The sequence below is a fragment of the Thalassophryne amazonica genome, chromosome 15 (genome assembly GCF_902500255.1).
Source record: "Thalassophryne amazonica chromosome 15, fThaAma1.1, whole genome shotgun sequence".
NCBI lineage: Eukaryota > Metazoa > Chordata > Actinopteri > Batrachoidiformes > Batrachoididae > Thalassophryne > Thalassophryne amazonica.
The window spans coordinates 90976534-90991190 of NC_047117.1; the positions used below are offsets into that span (position 1 = coordinate 90976534).

At 39.2% G+C, this 14657-nt stretch overlaps 1 protein-coding gene and 1 long non-coding RNA gene across 7 annotated transcripts in view; one reads left to right on the plus strand and one right to left on the minus strand.

Moving 5' to 3' along the window:
• The window catches only part of htt (huntingtin), a 70790-nt gene extending 59394 nt beyond the window's left edge, over positions 1-11396 (minus strand). For 5 of the 6 annotated variants that reach the window (XM_034187618.1, XM_034187617.1, XM_034187616.1 and 2 more), the window contains exon 1: positions 11071-11396. In XM_034187618.1, coding sequence (XP_034043509.1) covers positions 11071-11168 — 98 coding nt within the window. In that variant the 5' untranslated portion in view covers positions 11169-11396. The remainder of the gene's footprint in view (positions 1-11070) is intronic. The other variant, XM_034187620.1, reaches the window with a different exon arrangement.
• On the plus strand, positions 8381-14524 carry LOC117525692. Its single transcript, XR_004565121.1, has 3 exons — positions 8381-9018; positions 11731-11734; positions 14513-14524. It is a non-coding gene; the product is annotated as an uncharacterized LOC117525692 (long non-coding RNA).
• Positions 14525-14657: the final 133 nt, after the last annotated feature.

The following is a 14657-nucleotide window of genomic DNA, read 5'->3' on the forward strand; positions in this document are numbered from 1 at the left end:
ATGGGTCAACTCCGTGGCACGCAGGTAACAAATGACAGCAGTATTCTTGAGTTAAAGGTTCATGGCCTTTATTAAAAGTTCCAAGAAAGACTGAATACATTTTTTTTTTAAATAATAATAGACAGTTGGAAATACAGGGTTCTCAGCAAGCTTTTTTCCTCAAAAAAAAAAAAAAAAAAAAATCAGCTTAAAAAGTCAGGGGTTCGGGGGCTGCTTGGGCTTCACAAAATGTGGCCCATCATGTTCAGGGAGTTATAAGTTTTAAAATTTTGTGGGGGGGGTGTCCCCCTACAATGCGCCTGCAGTGCTTGATGTGTGGCTATGCTCAGACTGGGGGAGCACTGCTGAGATGGGATGGAGGACAGCTCATTTTAGGGAAAGAACAGTTTCGGTCGGTTGCTGTTTGTCGTCTGTATTACAACATTTGGAAAGTGGTGTCACTTGATTCCAGAATGATCTGTCTTTCCAACTTTATTCATCAGAGAGCTGCAGCAAATCCCACAATACACACGGAACAGAGTATATTATTATTATTATTTTCCTTTACGTGAGCGACAGTAACTTCAGTTTATAAACCAACGAAGTGGGAGATATTAATGTTCCAGTCAATGGCAGAGAATCACGTCGCTGGCTGCCCCATTAAAAAAGGCATGGTAATGACGAATGAATAAAAACTGTCCATGTGAAGCGGTGGACGAGTCTCACTTTTGCCCACAATAACAGAAAAGAGTCACATTTAGCAACTTTAATCAGCAGAAAAGGAGAGTCACAATTGACATTTTTAAATGGCTTTGAAAGAGGTTGATGAATAAATTGTGGACCCGCTGCTTCTAAATCAGAACCAGCAGGTCCATAATCAACATAGAGAAAAGATCATTTCCCCCATTACACAGCCTCAAAAACAACGTAACAGCCCAAACGCAGCGTAATTTTTTCAAGCAGCATCATAACGGGCCATTACTCTGTTGTAACACTACTGAGAACCCTGAAATATCTGGATCTGATTCATAAGGAAAAGAGGCGATGGACTAAAGTAAAAAAACATTACAATAACATTTTCTATGTAGTTACTGTTACACAGAGATGACCATCCAGGGTTTTGTCCAACATAACCTTGTAAGAAGATCCTGTCTTTATCTGTGAACAACACATGACCAAGAGGAGGGAAGCGGAATAACTTTTCCATATCAGCGAAACTGATTTATTGCCACGTAACCACAGAACAGAGGATTACAAGAACATACACAGCTTTCAGTCCAAATATGAGAGGGCCGGAGGCAGCATAGGATATCGTAAATGTGTGACTGTGTCCACAATAGTTCAGAAATGGGCGAGTAAATGTTTTACCAAACTCTTTTGGAATACTCCTTGGACAAATGCCTCAAGACAATTAACTGTTAAAGCAACTAACCAAAGATCAAGGGTATCAAGAACATTTCCAGGATTTCTCCACAACCAACAGTGCTACAGAACCAATTTAAAGCTTATGTCACTCCATAAACTAGGGGCAGAGAATGGAGCAGACCCTAAATAAGCATTTTGGGGGGAGCAATGCACACTATGCATTGCCCCTCCAATGGCTTTCATTTTGTACCAAATGGACTGCTAAGGAAGTAACACAATCCAACATTATGGCTCCAAACGTTTGACACCAAACTAATATTGCTATGTATTCTAGGTTTTACACATATCAGTAAACAGGGCTGTGAAATGAAAATTGTGAAATCCGAGGAAAATTTGCAGGAGGTCTGGGGGGGGGGGGGGGTACAGCTCCCCAGGAGCCGGGGTCTAGGGGCCTGTGGGGCCCCAGAATTAAATTTTTATCTAATGCTACTTTTTCAGCATCTCCTGGAAGAATAAAGCTCAAAATTAGTGGATATTTAAATGATCCTATAGTCAACCTTTTATTTGACCTGTCAATGATGATGTTGAAATAACAGAATATGACATGGAAGTAGAACCTAGAATGAGTTTCCTTTTAATTGTAAACCAAATTATGCATTAACTCAGAACAATTAAACTACATGAAATTTATGAAGACTGAAAAGACTGTTACAGCATTTCAAAAACCACAGCTAAAGTTTGTAGAATATTTGGAAAATCATGCTAAAATATCAATAACATACCTTACAGTAAAAAGTCACTTATATTCTTGTGTAAATTCATGCAGCCTAAATCCATTCAAAGCCACAATGTCTTTTTAACAATGAAAGAAAGTCTAGATTAGTGAAAAAAAAAAGTCAGATAATCTTGACTAAAATCCTGTTTGAACAGCAAAATGTTTATTTTCCAGGGAGAGAAAAGTTCTTACCGAGTTTCCTGAGAGGGCACAGCTCACTTTCCACGTTTCTTTTATCTTTCAGGTGTGTTATGAAGCCAGCTACAAGTCCACGGATTCTTGTTGTTATCAGACTTTTTCAAACCGTCTTTCTCACCATCTTCTCTCTGTGCGACGTCGGTCCGTGACACAGACATGCTGCACAAATCTTCTTTAAAAAAACTTGAAAGCTCTAAAAGTTTGGGATATCCACATGCTAAGTTTTAGCCACACAGCATCGCCGCAGCAACCAACCAGTCCTGCTTTACGACAACTGTCGTAACAGCTACGCTTTGAGTGGCATTTTTCCTCCGCGAAACTCCGCGGATCCGAGGAAGCTGATTTGTATCTGTAACACACAGATCAGTGTCCGCGTTCTTATAAAACTTACACGATGTTGTAAAAAAACAGAAGACTTTGCGATAAGCATTTTAAAAAAACTCAGTGATGTTCACGATTAAAGAATACATCACTAACACGCCACCCCCCTCCCCATGATGAAATCCGTAGAATCCCACGGATCCGCGGAGTTTTCTCAGCCCTGGTAATTTTTTATGACATGCATACGTTCAGCAAGGGTATAACCAAAGGGGTGGCAACAGAGCCTCATGAATCTTGGCTGATCAGTTAAATCAAGAAAAATTAAGTAAGGGTTCTACATGGTATAGCAAATGTAACTAAAAAAAAAAAAAACTGAATGAATGCACATAAATACACAAATTAAGAAAGACAAATACACGATATATCTGGTTTAACCAGTACACTGTTTAATTAGGCTCGATGGTAGAGATTTGGACTCCACTGACTAATCGCGATAACGCCTGAGGAGTTTTTTGATCCAGGAAAACTCCTCTGAAGCGTCTGTGTGTGAACCACTGCTGCAGAGGTGAGGGGAGGGGGTTCTGAGCTGAGGCATGTGTCTCACTGAGACGAGGAATGAGACACCCGAGTGTCTACTGCACTTAGCGGTTCTGTCACTGAACACCACAAAAAGTCAGCAACGTGCAATATTTGCATAGCCATTGTTCATTTATTTGGGCGGACGGCTCCGCCACGACCTGACTCAAACATCTGTGAAAGCGCAACATTTAATAACGCAAGGATTTTTTTTTTTTTTTTTTTTTTTTTTTTTTTTTTTTTTAACTGCAGCAGAAACAAAAATCAGCCAGGGAACAATGATTTACCCAGACTGACTTCAAATATGAGCAAATTAAGTATTTTTATTCTTTTTTTTTGGTGATTTCACATTGAGTTTTGTAAATGAGGAAAAGTGCTCCATGACAGTCAATTTTCAATTTTTTATTTATTTTCATTTATATAGCGCCAAATCACAACAGAGTTGCCTCAAAGTGCTTCACACAGGTAAGGTCTAACCTTACCAACCCCCAGAGCAACAGTGGTAAGGAAAAACTCCCTCTGAGGAAGAAACCTCAAGCAGACCAGACTCAAAGGGGTGACCCTCTGCTTGGGCCATGTTACAAACATAAATTACAGAACAATTCACAGACAAATATACAAGAAATGCTATTGGCGCACAGGACAGGAGGATCGCCAACACGAATACAACTCCGATCCCTGGATGGAGCTGCACCTTAACCCCTTAACGCCTGAATTTATATAGCTGTATATAAAAAAATGTGTGTGTTTTTGCCTTTAAGTAGATGGTAAATAATGTTGAGATTATTAATTTCACTTTTGCACAAAAAATAAGTCGGAATTTTGGTATTTTGGTAATAATTTGTGTTATAATAATAATACTGGTATGTTGCAAATAATTTGGTATGTTGCATATTTGAGTCAAATATTGTAGCATATATGCGACAATAATTGTTAAGGGGTTAAACAGAGAGAAAAAACAGAATCAGGCATCAGAAAGACTAAAAAAATAGTGTATAATTTGCCAGCATTAAACAACAAGAAAAACAGAGAAATACTAAGGTGATCGCCAGCCACTAGCCCTAAACTTCACTAAAAGACCCAGAATTTAGGTAAAGTTGAGGCCACAGCCCGCTCCAATTACTAATAAATGAATTAAAAGAGTAAAAAGCGTAAAACAAAACTGTACCAGTATGCTAACCATATGAAAGGGAAAATAAGTGCATCTTAAGTCTGGACTTGAAAATCTCCACAGAATCTGACTGTTTTATTGACGCAGGGAGATCATTCCACAGAACAGGGGCACAATAAGAGAAAGCTCTGTGACCCGCAACTTCTTATTCACCTTAGGGACACAAAGTAGTCCTGCACCCTGAGAACATAAAGCCCGGGCCGGTACGTAAGGTTTAATTAGGTCAGCTAGGTAGGAGGGTGCCAGTCCATGAATAATTTTATAGGTTAGTAGCAGAACCTTAAAATCTGATCTCACTGGGACAGGAAGCCAGTGAAGGGATGCCAAAATGGGTGTAATGTGGTCGAACTTTCTGCTTCGTGTCAAAAGTCTGGCTGCAGCATTTTGAACCAATTGGAGGCCCATAATGCTGACTAGCATCACCCATAGACAGGATGGAACGAATCTTCGCTATATTTCTCAGGTGGAAGAAAGCAGTCCTAGTAATATTTCTAATGTGGAGGCCAAAGGACAATGAAGGATCAAAAATTACCCCAAGGTTCCTCACTTTGTCAGTGTAATGTGTGACACACAAGCCGAGGCTGAGCGTTAACTGGTCAAATTGATGCCGATGTCTCAATGGACCAAGAACCATCATTTCAGTCTTATCAGAGTTTAAAAGTAGGAAGATTCTAGACATCCACCTTCTCACTGCTGCAAGGCAATCTTCTAAGGATTTTATGTGAACGAGATTACCAGTAGTTATCGGCATGTATAACTGAGTATCATCTGCATAGCAGTGAAAGGTAATCCAAAATGCCGCAATATGTGCCCAAGGGGTGCTATATAAAGGGAGGAAAAGCAGGGGGCCTAAGACAGGACCCCTGTGGAACCCCAAATTCATGTCAGTAAGGTTAGAGGTAGTGTTACTGTACAAAACACAGTGAGAACGACCTGGTCAAGTATGACGTCAGCCATGCAAGGGCACTCCCAGTAATCCCAAAATGATTTTCCAGCCTATCAAGTAGAATATGATGATCCACTGTATCAAATGCAACACTAAGATCTAACAGCAACAGAACCGTAGTGGTGTCAGAATCCATTGTAAGCAGAAGATCATTCACCACTCTGTGGAATGATATTTTCTAAAAGCAGACTGCAGTGGCTCAAAGAGATTATTCTCAGTCCTGAAAAAGCTTCATGTATTCAGAGCAGGTGTACCATCTAGTGTTCAAGAGCTGAAACTCCAGCCACTGACCCAACAATAAACAAATTCTTTCACCAAAATATCAAGTCTAGGCTTACGTCTTAGATGTACCTTCTGGCAAATTATAGTTGTAGTTTTGAGATTTGCACAATAAATGTTCTCAAAATTACATTATATGCATTTTTGTTTTTTTTGTTGTCATTTTTATATTTACACACACACACACACACACACACACACACACACACACACACACATACATACCAATATCATTACAATCTACAGATTGTATTGATATTGATATGTCACTAGTGAAAAAGGTAATAGAGGACATGTCCAAACCATTAACATGCATATGTAATGTTTCATTTTCAAACTGGTTCATTTTCAAATAAAATAAAAATAGCCAAGGTCAAGGTCATACCTCTACACAAAACTGGGAACAAGCATCATTTCACTAATTATAGACCGATCTCATAATTACCACAATCCTCAAAAATACTGGAAAAACTTAACAGACTGAACTCATTCTTACAAAAACACAACATACTTGCAGAGAACCAGTATGGATTTTGGTCAAATAGATCACCAACACTGGCAAAAACAGAAGCAATGGGACTGTTAAGCTCTGACGTAATGCATCACGTGATAAATCTCTTTCTGGGTCCAAACAAAACACTTATGGTTATGTAAAGTGATGAGATTCATTTCATAAATGGTCGGTACAGCCGCTACAGCGTCAGCAATCAAAACAAAAAGACCAGGGTAGGGGGCCTACCTGATCAGTTGTAGCCACTTCTGTTTCCATTTGTCATCAGCAGGGAATCTATAAAATGACAGCTCCGGTGATGTTTCCAACTTATTGACTCGGTCGCACATCCGGGAACTCTGCCTGTGAGGTCTTCGCTTCAAAAGGAGCTCAGCTGATGCAGACGACCAATGACCACAAACAGCTGACAAAGAGCGCATTTTGGACCCGGAAGTCGAAAATCACATGATGCATTATGTCACACTTAACAACCAAACAGAACTAATCACAAATGCTATAGAACACAAGAAATACGCTGCAGAGGTGTTCATAGACTTGAAGGTGGTTGTCATGGTTGACACAATCAACCATGACATATTAATCAGTAAACTGGAAAGAAATGGTATTTTGATTAGGTAGAGAAGCTTGAATCTCTGATTGGACTGGGTTGCTTGACGCGAGTACGTTTTGCTTCAAATCGCAGAAGCTTCCTCAGTTAAAATTCTTTCTCTGGTAGTCTGACTTCTGTCTTGACTCTAGTAGAGAAGAATAAACAGAAGCCACAAAAGCTGGAGTTTTAAACCTAACCAGACCCCTCCTATTAAGAGGCAGACTGCTATAGGCTAGTGACTAAACAATAGCTCTAATTAGCACCTATTGTGCTCTAGTTAGCACCCTCCTAATAACAGGGCAGCTGTCCCTCCTAATGATGGGATGGATGCCTCTCCTGCCGGCTCCCTTGACGACTCTCCTGATGACGTGAAGGACTCATTACCATGAACAAAAGACTGAAACTGCTTTGACCTGAGTACCCCATTGTAAACAGGGGACAAAGCGTGTCTCAGACCCCCCCTCCCCGGTTAAGGCTGGGTTTCAACTGTTTCACATAGAATGCCTCCTTGACCCCTCTCTCAAACCATTTGTTCTCTCTGGCTAATATTTAACTTCCTTGTCCTCAACCGTGTGGTTAGTGTCTTTAAGGTGGAGATGAACTGCAGACTGAGGTCCACTGGCGCCCTCTCTGCGGTGCTAGTATAGCCTTTTGTGTAAAGGTTGCTTAGTCTCACCTATGTCGTGTTCGTTACAGTTTTCCTGACATCTGACAGAATGCACTACATTGCTCTGTTTGTAACTAAGGATCCTGTCCTTAGGGTGAACTCATTTCTGTCTCAAGGTGTTAACCGGTTTAAAGTAAACTGGGATTTTGTGCTGTCCTCTGTATAAAACTAAGATCCTCTGTAGTTTTTTCCCCTACTCCTGCTAAATAAGGGAGAGACACTCTTCTTCTTGTTTAGTTACTAGCCTATAACAGTCTGCCTCTTGGTAGGAGGGGTCTGGTTAGGTTTAAAACGCCAGCTTTTGTGGCTTCTGTTTATTCTTCTCTACTAGAGTCAAGACAGAAGTCAGACTACCAGAGCAAGAATTTTAGCTGAGGAAGCTTCTGCGATTTGAAGCAAAACGTCCTCGCGTCAAGCAACCCAGTTCAGTCGAAGATTCAAGCTTCTCTACTATGGAAACCACCTGGACAACTGAGAGCTTACACAGAAATGTATTTTGATTGGGTCAAAAACTATTTAAGTGGGAGACAGCAGTTTGTGAAGTTGGGTAATTGTTCTTCATCATGTCTGGACATTGTTTGTGGCATCTCCCTGGGGTCAGTTTTGGCCCCAAACTCATTATTTTGTATATCAGTGATATGTATAAGGCTTCTAAGCTACTCCATTTTGTACCATTTGCTGATGATACTAATATTTTTCACTCAGGGGATAACATAGTACAATCCATTCAGTCATTCATCTTCCACCGCTTAGTCCAATAAAGGGTCGCGGGGGGGCTGGAGCCTATCCCAGCAGTCATAGAGCACGAGGCAGGGTACACCCAGGACAGGACACTAGTCTGTCGCAGAACATAGTACAATTGCAGGAGGAAATAACTACAGAAATGAATAAATTAAAAATATGGTTTGACAGTAACAGATCATCATTAAATTTAGGTAAGACAAAAAATGTTATTTGGAAATTGCAGAATGAACGCACAGGTAAAGATAAAAGCAGAGGGGTAGAAATTGAAAGAGTTCATGAAATTTAATTTTTGGGGGTAATTATAGATGGCAAAATCAGCTGGAAACCACATATCAAACATGTACAGAGTAAAGTCTCAAGAAACATTGCAGTAATAAATAAAGCAAAGAAGGTCTTAGATGGCAAATCACTCCACACTATAGTCTATACTGTTCACTAGTCTCTCCTTATTTGCAGTACTGTGCTGAGGTTTGGGGCAACAACTACAAGACCTCACTATGTTCATTAAATATCCTACAGAAAAAAGCGATACAGATCATTCACAAAGGTGGTTATCAGGATCAAACAAACGCATTATTTCTAAAGTCACAAATACCCAAGCTTACTGACATTGCGCAATACCAAACAGCACAAATAATGTTCAAAACAAAATATAATCTATTACCAGGGAATATTCAACAATTGTTCAAAAATCAGGAAGAGGGTTACAATCTAGGGAGAAAAAGTAACTTTAAAGAACCAAAATTTCGTACGACCAGAAAGCGTTTTTGTCTATCAGTATGCGGGGTGAGACTTCTGAAGGGATTCAATGTGGAATTGAAGCAATGTTCAAATATGAGACAGTTTAAAATGCTGTATAAAAATATGATTTTCAAAAGGTACAAGGATGAAGGAGGTGTGGCCAATCACTAGGTGTTTTAGGGGAAAATGTCTAGTTATTTGTTTTGGTTATTTCTACTCGATTCTTTTCTTTCCTTGCTTTGGATAGTTTTGCTAGTCTCTTTTGTGGTGTATTATGTTTGTATGGTACATGTAGATTTATATGTGACTGTACATGTGCTAATGGATGAATGTATTTGGCTATGTGTGTATGTTTAGGCTATATGTATTAATGCATATAGCATGTGTATAAGTTGATTATATTACTTAAGGACAAGGGGTGGGAGTAGCTAAATAAGTTTTACTTCTTCTCACTCCTTTTTGAATATTCATTCATTAGGCTATGGTTTCTTTATAGTTTATATTATTGTTATTTACTTTTGTGCCTTGATATTCGAAAAAAAAAAATCATTTCAATCAATAGTTACTGTGAAGGGATTCAATTTATCCTGTGATACAAATCTGAGCTCATATCGCCCAGCCTTAAAATACACCCATGCCAACGCTAAAAGAAGTACACCACAAGTGGTTATGACTGTCCCGACCCGATCCTGGATAAGCAGTTGAAGATAAGTGAGTGGTTATGACTGGAGAGACTACATACTTTTTCTGCTGTTTGATCAGTCACAACTTCATGGTAGTGAATCAGAGGCAGACATTATGAAAAGATTACATTAAACTTTGACTCAAGCTTGCCAGACCGTACATGAGCCTGGAAGCTTTTGTTAAGTTGAATTTCTATCGCAGCGTAGGGATCCCCTTTCACTTTTTATCGAGCTGTACATGTACGCATAAAGAATACTGTAGAATTAATTTTATATAAACATTGATGCCAACTCAAGTATCATATTACCTTTGAAAAGCACAATGCAGCAAAATGCAAGTGAAAGTCATACAAACAATATAAAACCAAATATCACATAAACAATAAAGATGTAGCACAATAAAGACATACAACAACCTGCAATTTACAATGATCCATACTGTGGATAGATGCATTAAAATGTACTGACATCAATATTAAAGGAGGATTTTACTAAAAAGAAGACCTGAAAGTTCAGCTACAATTTGCCAGAAGGTACATCTGAGATGCAAGCCTAGATTTAATGTTTTGGTGAAAGAAAACCCTACACTGTACCACTTCATCATGAAGCTGTATAACTGAGGATACAAAATGCAAAACATGCACTGTGCACAATTTATTCAATCACAGCCACAGAAGCCCGTAACGTCTTCTGGGTTGTCTGGGTGTCTTGGTGGCTTTCCTCACTCTTCTCCTTCTTGCACAGTCACTCAGTTTTTGAGAACTGTCTACTCCATGCAGATTTACCATAGAGTGCCATACTGTTCTTCATAATTTATGTAAATAAAGTTCAAGACATATTCAGTGACGGAAATGTTCATGTATCCATCCCCTGACTTGTCTGAAGAAAACTGGCAATTAAAATGATTATTTACAGGTATTATCCAAAGGGCTGAATACTTATTCAACCCATCATCTTGGCTTTTATATTTTTAATTAATTTATATCAAGTTGTAGAGATTTACTTTCAGTTTGAGTCTAAGGAAGATAATTTTAGAAATTTTTATAGTGAGAAGGCTGATTTACTTTTTTGTATTTGAAATGCCATAAATTAAAATGCGTGAAATACCAAGGGGCTGAATACTTTTGCAACCCACTGTGTGTGTGTGTGTATATATATATATATATATATATATATATATATATATATATATATATATATATATATAATATCTCTCCAAACGAAACAAATCATACAAAAATCCATTTAATTTCTTCCCAACCATTTTGCAGGTAAACATTTATGCTGCCACTTTTGTAGGCAATTCCTTAAAAAGAAATAAATCTACTGTGAGTCAGAATGCTTCATGGCCCCTCACCACCGGTGAACGCCTCTAAAAGTTTGTGTAAAACAGCAGAAAACCATTTAAAACATGAGCGAGTTGTCATGTTGGCTAGCTACACGCTAACCGTAGCTAGCGAGATATACTGCGCCCCCCGAGATACGAGGCATTAAATTAAAGAATAAAAACACAAAAACGACTTACTGCTTCTGCACAAGCTCCTCGGCGGTTGGTGGTCCTTGTTGCTGCTGGAAGGACTTTAGAGACTCAAACGCTTTCATCAGTTTCTCCATAGTGGCCATTTTTGCAAGCTAGCTTACAGAGCTAATATTTACAACGCGCGCTAGCCCACGAAAAGGGAACTAACGCTGCCCGCTTAAACTGCCACCTGCTCCACGTTGTCTCTTCGTGCAAAAAAATCTCTTACTGTTTCACAATATTACTTGAAAATTAAACAAATTTTGGTTGCTGAAAGCCATTTTTGGTGCTCCGTTACCCCCCAACCAATCACACCAGGAAGTGAACGAGCTGACCGCTTGACAGAAGAGGAGGGATGGAATGTGAACAACCAATCAAACTGCAAAATTACTCTTGATTGACACGAGAAGGAACCAATGACTGACTATGGTTTTTTTTTTTTTCTTGTGTTATTGTTGCTATCATGGTGGTTTGTAGTGTATAGTTCAGCGGTTTGGTAGGATGGCTTTGGAGGTGAAAAAGAGGAGAGTGAGAACGGAACCAAGGACCAGATGGTGGAAGTTGAGGGAAGAAGACTGGTGCGTGAAATTCAGAGTGCAGGTGAGACATCCACTGGATTGATTGATTCTGGACATCTGTTGCAGTTGTGGAGAAGGAGACAGTCAGGGAGGTTCTGGGTGTGACATTTGTACAGAGGAAGGAAGACAAGAAGACTTGGCAGTGGAATGAAGAAGTACAGAAAATATAAAAGAATTGGGAAAAGTCAGAGCAATAACTAAAGTAGACAGGAGTACAAAGAGATGTGGCAAAGGCTAAGAAAACATGATATATAGTGAACTATACTTGAAGTTCAACACTATGGAAGGAGGAAAGGACTTGCACCAATTGATCAAATTAAGGGACTGAGCTGAAACGGATGTGCAGCAGGTTAGGGTGACAAAGGAAGCAGATGGTACTGTGCTGTCAAGAGAGGAGAATGTGTTGCTGCGAAGATGGAGGGAGTATTTTGAGGAGCTCCTGAATGAAGAATATGAGAGAGAGAGTAAATCAGGAGGTGCACCAGATTCGTAAGAATGAAGTTAGGACAGCTATTAAGAATGGAAAGGCAGATGAGCCAGATGATACCAGGTAGAGGCAAGGAAATGTTTAGGAGAGATAGCAGTGGAGTTTTTAACCAGATTGTTTCATAAAATCTTTTGAAAGTGAGAGGATGCCAGAGGAGTAGAGAAAGATGTGGTTGTTCTGTATGAAGTTATGGGAAAGAGTAGTGAGCTAGGCTTTGAAAAGAGGTGAAGATCTGTGAGCAGCATTATGGTTTATGCTGAGAATGAGCACCACAGATGCAATGTTTGCTCTGAGAGTACTGATGGAGAAGTATAGAGAAGGCCATAAGGAGTTGCATTGTGTGTTTGTGGATTTAGAGAAAATTTATGACAGAGTGCCAGGAGTTGTGGTATTGTATGAGAAAGTCTGAAGTGGCAGAGAAGTATGTGAGGGTGGTGCAGGATATATAGGGAAAAGGATGCTGAGGATGGAGCCACCAGGCAGGAGGAGAAGAGGGAGACCAAAGATGAGGCTTATGGATGTGCTGAGAGGACATACAGGTGGTTGGTATGACAGAGGAAGATGCACAGGACTGGGTGAGAGGGAAACTGTTGATGTGCTGTGGCGCCCCCTAATGGGAGTAACCAAAAGAAGATGATCATGGGACCTGTAAATTCCACATTTGTGCAATAACAATTCATGATTGATACTGAGGTTAAAAATTGGGCAAACATTGTCCACACAAAGATAAATTTAGGCATATTATGGATAGTTTCATTACTTCTTAAATAATTTGTCTTAAAATGTAGGCACCAACTTTGTAACTTTGGCTACTCTACTGGTAAAGTCATACCAGGAGGTGGCAGTGCAGGTCAAGGAATGAGAGAGACATGGAAGCCACTGAACATGGTTGGTTATGAATGAATGAATGAATGAGTTTATTTATTCGGCACACGTGTTAATAATATAACAATTTAACAAAAGCAATAAGCAAACCAATATAACATTATAACAAAATAACAATAATATAAACCAAAAAACAAACTCCATGTGTCCGAAAGGGAGTGGGTTGAATCAGAGCTTATCACACCCACCCCTTATACCACAAATCTAACAATTATATTCACTCATACTCACAGACTCGTAAACACATTTCACTACGCAGACACAAACTCACATATTCATACACTCACACGAACTCATGATACATACATGTCCACACACACATATATGCATATATTTGTCCATAATTAAACAATACCTATAATTCAAATCATATTTTCTTCACTGTAATGCTATGTTATAATATTCTTTTTAAATAATCTCTCTAAAAAAATACTAAAGTACCACACATTCTAATCTCTGTCGGACATTCATTCCATTTCTTCACCCCAATCACAGACACACAAAAATCCTTTGCATTTGTTCTTACTAGTGGTTTATTAAAAATTGCACAACCTCGTAAACTGTAACCGGATTCCCTCAATCTGAACAGATTCTGGACATGTCTCGGTAAGGCTTGGCTTTTTGCTTTAAACAAAATTTGAATTGTGATGTAATCCACCAAATCTCTGAATTTTAATAAAATTAAAGACACAAATAGAGAATGCGTTGGTTCATGGTAATGTTTATTGTAGAGGATTCTTATAGCTGGTTTTTGTAAAAGAAATATTTGATTAGCATTTGATTTGTGTTTCCCCACATCTCAACACAATATGTCATATAGGCTATAGCTTGTCCCCCAGGGTCAAGGAACACCTAGTATGATTGATGATAGAATAGCATTGTAAATGGAGAACCAAAGTCATTTCTTTGGAATAATCCTAAAAAGTTTAATGAGAAACTGAGTGTTGAAAATAGGCTCTAGGATATGGACCAGTAAAGTTGCCAAAATGAAGTTTATAACAACAAACTCTGGCATCAGGAAATACCGCCTGCATTTGAGAACATACAGTTCAGCAGATTTAGAGGTGGGAGCCATGAACTGCAGGTCTCAGCTGGCTGATACCTTGATGAAGTTGGTCCAAAACCATGTACACTCTGTACCACAGGAGACCGAGGCAACAAATACCATTACACACTGGTATGGCCTTGTATAGCTGTTGAACAAAATAGGTAAACATATTACAGAACTAGGCTAAATGCTATCAGGACATCACAAATATTTAATCCTCAAAATATGCTTCAAATGTCAAATTTGCCATATTCATTCATTTTCTTTTCCCACTTATTCAAACGAAGGGTCATGGGGGAGCTGGAGCCTATCCCAGGACTCACTAGGCTAAAGGCCCGGTATCTTGTCTGGTACCCTGGACAGGATACCAGTCTATCGCATGGCTAATATTTAGTACTAGTCCATTATATATAGAAATGTTCCTTTTTTCTTGTAATTGTTCGCTATTAGATCGGAAAAGCAAGCCAAGTACTTGCTCTGAGGGGCGCGCTGTATTCGACTACATGGCGACACCCTCTGGTACCACATTACTGCCATTCTTGCTCAGTTTGCTGTACATGTATCATAGTTGTAGTCCTCACAAAGGGGTTTCAAC